This window comes from Sinocyclocheilus rhinocerous, unplaced genomic scaffold (genome assembly GCF_001515625.1).
Source record: "Sinocyclocheilus rhinocerous isolate Xijiao unplaced genomic scaffold, SAMN03320098_v1.1 scaffold1283, whole genome shotgun sequence".
Lineage (NCBI taxonomy): Eukaryota > Metazoa > Chordata > Actinopteri > Cypriniformes > Cyprinidae > Sinocyclocheilus > Sinocyclocheilus rhinocerous.
Genome location: NW_015642522.1, coordinates 137,155 through 145,968, shown reverse-complemented (window position 1 = coordinate 145,968; position 8,814 = coordinate 137,155). Strand labels below are relative to the sequence as shown.

Genomic DNA, 8,814 nt, shown 5'->3' with positions numbered 1-8,814 from the left:
ATATATACGCGGACACACACACACACACACAAGTGGTCAAAATGTTGGAATAACTGAGTTAAGGGTTAAGGATTTCTGAAGTATTGTGTGATACTGGAGCAATGATGCTGGAAATTCAGCTTTGTATCACAGGAATACATTACATTTTAAAAGATATTACAATGAAACAGTTATTTTAAATTGATAATATTTCACAATATTACTAATATTTTTGGTCAAATACATGCAGCCTTGGTGAGCATAAGAGACTTCTTTCAGGTATGTGGGGGCGTGTTAGAACGAGCCGTTTTAGGTAGGTGTGGCTGACTCTTAACTTTTATAAAGAATATCTCTTTGGGTTTGAGACTTTAGTCTTTGCAACTTTACAGATCTTCTTTATGCACCAAGAGCTTGTAACACTCCAAAGAGAAAGGAAAATTTGAAATCGCATCATATGACCCCTTTAAAACATCAGCAGTGTCTTTTATATAATATGTATATATGTTATGCATTGACTGTGAATACCTCAACTCATTATTCATGTTCGTTTGCCTTTGATTGTTTCTACAGCTGTTATGGGAGCAACGACCACTACAGTCGTAAGCACACAGTACCCTCAGCAGCCTGTTGTTCAGGGAGGTCAGTACCCGCCGTACCAGCCCATGCTGTCTCAGGCCGGGTATGGCGGCACACCAGCTTATGGAGGACAACCCATGCCGACGGGACCATATCAGGGCCAGCCATATGCAGCGGGACCACCACCCCCATATCAGGAGACCAGTAAGATAATACGACCTTGCACAACAGAAAGTTCAGTCAGCTGGGCAATATATACAAAAATTCATGATGATTTTGCTGTGAATGTTGCAAGTTTTTATTTGGCAATAATGTGTAATTTTGTAGTTTAGCAGTCCTTCATTGTCTCATTACTTGTGAATCATGAGTATGACACTTGTTAAGACAGTTGATTCGATTCTTTTAATTCAGAATGTTTCAGTGAATCAATTCACAGTGATTAATTTTGCGTTGTCACTGAAAAATGTTGCTTGTGGCACTTTTGATTTATTAAAGGGGTGGTTGATTGTGATTTAACTTTTTTTTTTTACTTTAGTTAGTGTGTAATGTTGCTGTTTGAGCATAAACAATATCTGCAAAGTTGCTTTTAAAATTAAGGCAGTTTAATGCCTACAAAAACAGCTCGTAGGGACTACAACAAGCTACTTCCCAGGTTTGTGACATCACAATCCCAGATATTTACATAAACCCCGCCCCCAGGAACACGCAACAAAGGGGGCGAGGCCATGTTGCGCTGCTTTAGAGAAGTTGCTGCCATGCCGTCAAAACTAGGGGTGCACGGAAAAATTTATTCATATATGAATCGCGATTCTGTCTTCTAACGATTCTAATGGACTCACAAGTTTCAAAATCGATGTTCTAAAGCAGCGGTTCTTAATACTGTTCCTCACGTCCACCTGCTCTGCACAATGCCTATTTTGAGTGGAAGCAGAAACGCGCTGTTTTAGGGGCCATTTACACGACAACGTTTTCAGCCAAAAACGGGAAACTTCATGCGTTTTGACTGTTTGTTTACACGACTACGGCGTTTTGGGGACTGAAAACGCATATTTTTGAAAACAGGTTTTTGATAACGGCACCGTTATCGTTTCCGTGTAAACACCCAATACGGGAATCTCTGAAAACGGTGATGTCATGTGCGTACGTAGTACGTGTTAGGTATGTAGACATGCTCCCCGCCCCCTTTTCCAGCTGGTATCTCAGATCTCTGACTAAAAACATCTGTTTGGCTTTGATTATCATGTAAATCACGCTGAAATCATGCGTTTTAGCCACATTAGATTAAACTTCTGATAAACAGTTTTCTGAGCGCACACATCCGAAGCACGTACACAGAACGTGGCTTTCACTCGCATGTGAGTACTAAACTAAGTTCTCTTTCACACAAGTTACAAAAACACAGTCGGTTATGTCTGTGAACGTAAACAGCTGGGAAAGAAATCACATTTTTATATTAGATCTAATGCTGGGAGGTATGAGTCCCGGTATTGCGGTATTTTTAAAAATTCATATCATAGCAAAAATAAACACCGGTATTCGGTATGAACCGGTATACCGCCCAGCACTAATTTAGATCTATGTATTAAGTGACAGCAGCGTAATATACAGTACCTATAGTGCTGTCTACGCTGTTAATATGACCCAAACAATAAAATAAAAGCAGAAAATCACTCACTGCTCTGGACTGAACAACGTCTATCGCTGTAATTAGACGACATTTCTTACATGAATGCTGCTTTTAAATGCTCTAGCTGAAGATAAACATGGCGGATTGTGTGCGGCTCACTCAGGGCGGGGTCTCTGCTAATACGGCAGTGTCTGTCAACAATCGTGGGCGGGGCTGGTAAAATGTGATGTTCATTTTATTTATAAAAGCCCCAAATTGTCATTAATTCTACAACATTAAATTGTTTAAAAATAATATTTTTCTTATAAAAATGTGTGTCCATAAATCTTGTGTCAACTGTTACTATACCATACTTTGCCTTTAAATTGGTGGCATTATTATCTCCCACATCTGTCATCACTTTCCCTCACTGATAAGATCTGAAGCCCTGAAAATCTGTGTGCTCTCTCTGTGATCGGGAAGCTCGGAGACACTGGTGGTTGTGTACACACACTGCCAACACACATTTATGTTCAAACAACATGTAAAAGTGAATTTTGCATAATAGGTGCCCTTTAACAAACTTTTTTACTTTTAGTTCTTGCATTAAACATTTTTAATCCACAGTATTTGCCTACAATGGCTGGTTGAAATGGAAAAAAAAGTTTTTAAACCATTTCGTTGTAGTTTTTTACACTGAAGTTTGGGGTTGGTAAGATTTTTTGTTGTGTTTGAAAGAAGTGTCTTATGCTCGCCAAGGCTGCATTTACTTAATCAAAAATACAGTAAAAACAGTAATATTGTGAAATATTATTGCAATTTAAAAGAGCTGTTTTCTGTTTTATTGTATTTTAAAATGTAATTTATTCCTGTGATCAAAGATGAATTTTCAGCCTCAGTGTCACATGATCCTTCAGAAATCATTCTAATATGATGATTTACTGCTCAAATAACATTTCTTATTCATATTAATGTTGAAAACAGTTGTGCTGCTTAATATTTTTGTGAAACTGAGATTTTTTTTTTCCGGGATTCTTTGATAAATAGAAAGTTTAAAAGATCAGCATTTATTTGAAATAATACAAATCTTTTGTAACATTATACATGATTTTACTGTTACTTTTTATAAATGTAATGGATCCTTGCTGAATAAAAGTATTAATTTCTTAACCCAAAACCCCAAACATTTGAATGGTAGCATTAAAATACCAAGTCTAACTGATTTAGGGTTCAATTTGCTTGCTAGAATCTAAAAAAACTGCATGGTTTTCATCTGAAAGTTTTGCTCTACATTGAAATCGAAAAATAGGGCAAGTGTTGGATAGAGGTTTCATTGACTCATAGTGAAGCTGTAATTCTGCATGTGTTTCCAGGAGGCCCAGGATATCCTGTTCCCTACAGCCAGGCTGCGTATGATGGCGGGCAGGCCACGTACCCCATACAACCACCAATTCAGCCCGGCTTCGCTCACCCGCCCCCACCAACAGACTACAGCTCGACTCAACCGGCTTACAACCCCGCCTACGTGGAGCCACCAAAGACCGGCTACTAAACCACAACCTGGATTGTTGATGGTTACGTAGTCTTATCCTACAATTGCGCAATGTACATCTACTGTGGACAGCATCCTCCAATCGGGTCGGGAATTAAGTAATCGGTTTTCACTATCATTGTGCGCTTGTCTGCCAGCATCGTTTTCTTTACACTTAATTTTATATAAATATATTTTTATTTACTCCAGCCGTTGTGTGTGACTCCAAGCCATATAATGTTTTCGTTTTGTTTGTTTTTGTCCACTAAGCAAAAGGGAATATGTTTTACCAGCCTCAGAACTGACAACACGTTTCATCTTGAAATGCCGTTAAACGCCTTAAATATCGCCAGCTTTATTTTATCCTGGGAATTTGCACAAAACGTCGACACTTTTATCAGTTGGTGCATTTGAACAACGCCAGCATGCTGTTTAGATGTTTTCACAATTCACGTAGCATTCAGGTTTATGAATTTGTGAATGTTTGTAACAGTGTCCTCATGCTCAGAGATCCAGAATATGCCTTATTTAATGCAGCAAATTACATGTGGACACCTTAAACACAACGTTCCCACCGTGTGTTCGGATAATTTTATGGAATTTGGCTTTTGGATGTTGTTGAAATTCCATGTTTATGGAGGAGGCGTCAACACGTTTTATATGTTTCCCTTGTGAACTCTATCCTTGAGGGTCTGAAAAGCATTTGAATATTGCTGTGTGAGAAAGAATGGCCATAATTCGGTCCTGACTGGAAGACAAATGACTATAAATAATGTGAAACATTCATTTTTAAACATTAAAAGCCACTCAAGGTCAGAAAGAGGGTGAAATTGTAAGATATTTGGTTCTCTGGAAAATGCTGCGACATGCTCTTCCATGTTATGAAGTTAGGTCATATGTTATCAATCTTGCACAGATTCCTGTTGGGTGTGTCAGGTCACGATTTTGGGATGTTCTTGGTTTATTAACTGTATTGTATGCTAAAACTGATCAGTGTTTTACGTTTAAATGTTTATGTATTCAAGCATCTCCATGTTTGCAACCGCAAATAAAAAGAAATTGTGCTGGAATCACTGTAAAACATGGTCAGACATTCTCATTTCACATATTTTAGGCAGAACATTTGTTCACCTACACAGAGGAAGTTAAAGGGTACAAGAAGTGAGCATACTCGTGTTCTTGACTAATTCTAATTAAAAACTGTACACATACGCTTCAAGATACTTTGGTCATCTTGGGAAAGTACACGACACTCCATGTAGCATCTTGAATCCACAGACTTCTTACATTCGTAAATTCATTACCTTATTTTACTACACAGCACTCTTGATGATTCTGACTGGTCAATAGTAGGATTCAGTCATTTCCTAATATTTGCCATCAATAGCAACGCTGTTAATCAGTCCCCTGAACTGAAACCAAAGTCCCTTTCAAGGTCTTTGCTGAAGCCGGTGCTACATTCAAGTCTGTATTATCACTCTGCAGACTTGCAGTCGTTTTTCAAACTCCCTGAAAACTGCAGTTGTAAAAGCCCTCCTGAAAAAAGAGCAATCTTGATAACACCATATTGAGCAACTATAGACCGATATCAAATCTTCCTTTTATAAGCAAGATTATTGAAAAGGTTGTTTTTAAATCAGCTGAACTACTACTTAAACTCAAATGGATACCTGGACAATTTTCAATCTGGTTTCTGACCACATCACAGCACAGAGACAGCGCTCATAAAGATAATAAATGATATTCGCTTAAATTCTGATTCTGGCAAAATATCAGTGCTGGTACTACTAGATCTCAGTGCTGCGTTTGACACGGTCGATCATAACACTTTTAGAGAGACTGGAAAACTGGGTCAGGCTTTGTGGGATGGTCCTCAAATGGTTCAGGTCATACCTAGAAGGGAGAGGTTATTATGCGAGTATAGGAGAGCATAAGTCTAAGTGGACGTCCATGACATGCGGAGTCCCACAAGGGTCAATTCTGACACCGCTCTTGTTTAGCCTGTATATGCACCAACTAAGTCAAATAATGAGAAGGAACCAAATCACCAAATTCACAGCTATGCTGATGATACCCAGATTTACTCTGACTAGAACCAGAAAATCTGAGCATATCACACCAGTCCTCAGGTCCTTACACTGGCTTCCAGTTACATTTAGGATTGATTTTAAAGTACTTTTTTCATTTATAAATCACTCTATGGCTTAGGACTTAAATACACTGCGGATATGTTCACTGAATATAAACCTAACAGACCACTCAGATCATTAGGATCGAGTCAGTTAGAAATACCAAGGGTTCACACAAAACAAGGGGAGTCCGCTTTTAGCTATTTTGCCGCCCGCAGTTGGAACCAGCTTCCAGAAGAGATCAGATGTGCTATAACGATATCCAGATTTAAATCTAGACTCAAAACTCATCTGTTTAGCTGTGCATTTACTGAACGAGCACTGTGCTACGTCCGAACTGACTGCACTGTATATTATGTATAATCATTTTCTATTCTTAACGGTTTTAATTCATTTTAAATCAATTTTTAAATCATTTGAAGTTTTAAATTCCTTGTTTTTATTGTTGTGATTATATTTTTTATAATTATTTTACTTCCTTTTATGTAAAGCACTTTGAATTACCATCGTGTATGAAATGTTCTATATAAATAAACTTGCCTTGCCTTTAAATACAAACACATTTTGGCGCCATTTTGCCTCTTAGTTATCAACTGTAGTGTAACTTACCTCAGATGACTTTGCTCTTAATATTACTGTAATATTATTGTAGTATTCGTCTTTGTTGCTATGCCGGTTGTTTTGTACATTAAAATTAGTTTTTGTTTGTTTTGTTTTAGGATAATACACCGGTGAAATTATAAAATTATTTTACCTAAAATCAAAATACATGTCCGCGTAACAATTTTTTTGAGTGAATAGCCATGCAAATAAGTACAGTTCTTGAGTATCCATTTCCGCACAGCATTAATCCACACAATTATTATTAATGAAACTGGTCAAATATTACTCTGTTTACAGCATTTGTCACGTTCTGTTGATTACACAGAAAATAATTTCCACTTTCGGTTTATAAAATCTAAAAAAAGAAACTTTTCTACAGTAACGCACTTACAACGGAAGTCTATATTCAGTGATACAAAAAGAATGAAAATGGCACAGGTGATATAAAATTAATTCTTTAATTCGGATCATTGGTGCTCAGTTTTTAAAAGAATAACAAAAATCTGAGGAGACAAGACGAACAATGTTTCTGAGGGGAAAATTGCAAGATAAACACTAACCACCGTTTATTACAAAACATGACTTTGTGTTTGATCATTATGACCCCGTTTCCATATCCATGTCTTCAACGTACTCCGTTTCAGATCTGCAGATCTCCTCCAGAGCCAGTTCTATGACGATATAATGCATTTTAATGCACTGCAATGGACTAATTTCAAGATAAATGTGTTATATAAAGGATGTTAAATGTGCTATAACAACTGCTCAAGCTAATCAAAATGCTGTTGGCATCAATTACTATAATCGAATGTAGAGACACTAACCCACCTTCGCTCTCAGACAGATCTGGGACCAGACGGAACGTGTCTCTGATGGCGGGAATGACCTGATCGTACATGTGCAGGACGTCCAGACAGTGTTCGGAAAAAGACGAGTCCTTCAACAGCAGCCAGTGCAGTAACATCAAAGCTTCTCGCAGTACCTGCAATCCAGGACTCGTCCAGCTCCGATTAACCGCTGTCTGACTTCCTCTGCCTTTTGTTTTCAGCCATTGTCTGTGTAAAAGCACAACAACTGTCCGCACCACCTGAGGAGGAAAAAATGTATCGTGTGGTCAGTACCAGAGATTTCAGTAGCAATGTTTTCTTTCAATTGTTTTGAATGTCCTATAAACAATACAAATTTCCCATTGTGTTTCTCTTGTTTATTTTTTGTCTTATTTGCTAAAAATAAATGATATTTTTGGTGGTTTTACTTCAAAACGAACATATTTTGAAGGGAAATGTCTGAATCATACCTCATTAATACATTGGCAGGATGATTCACACAAAGCCGCCCATGTTCCTGTCTTCTGTGTGAACAGTTTGGTTAATAACCGGATGACCTGTTGACAAAGGAATTCGATTTTTAATACCACTTCTATGGAAGTAATACATTGCAAATGAAATAATACAAGATAATTACCTCTAGTTCTAAACGAGTCCACACATCCTCAGAAGCGGATTTATCCGGTCTAGAGGTGACGTACTGGAACATTTTGAGAAAAGGACATGGATCTAAGGGAAGATTTGTGTTAAATCATGCCAACACAAGACACTTAATGGAGCACTAGAGGACACTTACATTCATGTGAGCAGAGTTTAGTGGCCATCTCTTCATTATAGATGATAAACGACAGAAATCTCACAGACAGATGGACAATTCTGTAGGACGTCTCCAGAGTCAGACATTTAGACAACACTTGACTTGACATCACCACCTGGAGTCTACATTTGAGAAATGAGACAGATTATTACGATTTACTAAAATAATATTTAAAAATAAATAAATTAAAAATAAATTACTATAATAATAATAATAAATGGTTTGAAATGGAATACTAACTACTGTACTACATACTACATAGTATATACTAGCTGTCCCTCTGCTGGTCTCATACAACATTGAGGATGTCTAATTTCTGAAGTAATCATTATAAAATGAACTGTTATTCCTTTTTGAGGCGTAAATGACTGTGATTTCTTTCTTACTTTGGAATTTAATAGTTACTTTTCGGAAATAAGGCAGCCTCAATGATGTATGCAGCTGACAGATGTGTTCTAAAACTGTTGTTCTTCCTTCTGTTTTTCAAAATATCATGTGAAATAGAATACAGTATGCAACATGAATACAGTATATAGTATGTAACACTTCAAAGCGTAGGATGCTACATTAGTCACACGACCTCACTACGTTGCACATTTAATTTGGCGAGCATCCAGTTTTACTGCATAAAAAAAAAGAGATAGATAGATAGATAGATAGATACACAGATGATAGATAGATAGATACACAGATGATAGATAGAGATACACAGATGATAGATAGATAGACAGACAGACAGACAGATG

General features: G+C 37.3%; 2 protein-coding genes across 4 annotated transcripts in view; one reads left to right on the top strand and one right to left on the bottom strand.

Annotated features, from left to right (window-relative positions):
* Positions 1 to 4,762, top strand: part of LOC107756007 (protein shisa-5-like) — an 8,840-nt gene extending 4,078 nt beyond the window's left edge. Inside the window, exons 4-5 of the mRNA XM_016572973.1 lie at positions 550 to 759; positions 3,535 to 4,762. Of these exons, the coding sequence (XP_016428459.1) occupies positions 550 to 759; positions 3,535 to 3,713 (389 nt within the window). The 3' untranslated portion in view covers positions 3,714 to 4,762. The remainder of the gene's footprint in view (positions 1 to 549; positions 760 to 3,534) is intronic.
* Positions 4,763 to 6,922: 2,160 nt separating this feature from the next.
* LOC107756005 (ATR-interacting protein-like) overlaps positions 6,923 to 8,814 on the bottom strand; it is a 12,670-nt gene continuing 10,778 nt past the window's right edge. For all 3 annotated transcript variants that reach the window (XM_016572967.1, XM_016572970.1, XM_016572968.1), the window contains exons 10-14: positions 8,048 to 8,190; positions 7,889 to 7,980; positions 7,722 to 7,808; positions 7,253 to 7,511; positions 6,923 to 7,095 (exon numbers count right to left, since the gene is read on the bottom strand). In XM_016572967.1, coding sequence (XP_016428453.1) covers positions 7,022 to 7,095; positions 7,253 to 7,511; positions 7,722 to 7,808; positions 7,889 to 7,980; positions 8,048 to 8,190 — 655 coding nt within the window. In that variant the 3' untranslated portion in view covers positions 6,923 to 7,021. The remainder of the gene's footprint in view (positions 7,096 to 7,252; positions 7,512 to 7,721; positions 7,809 to 7,888; positions 7,981 to 8,047; positions 8,191 to 8,814) is intronic.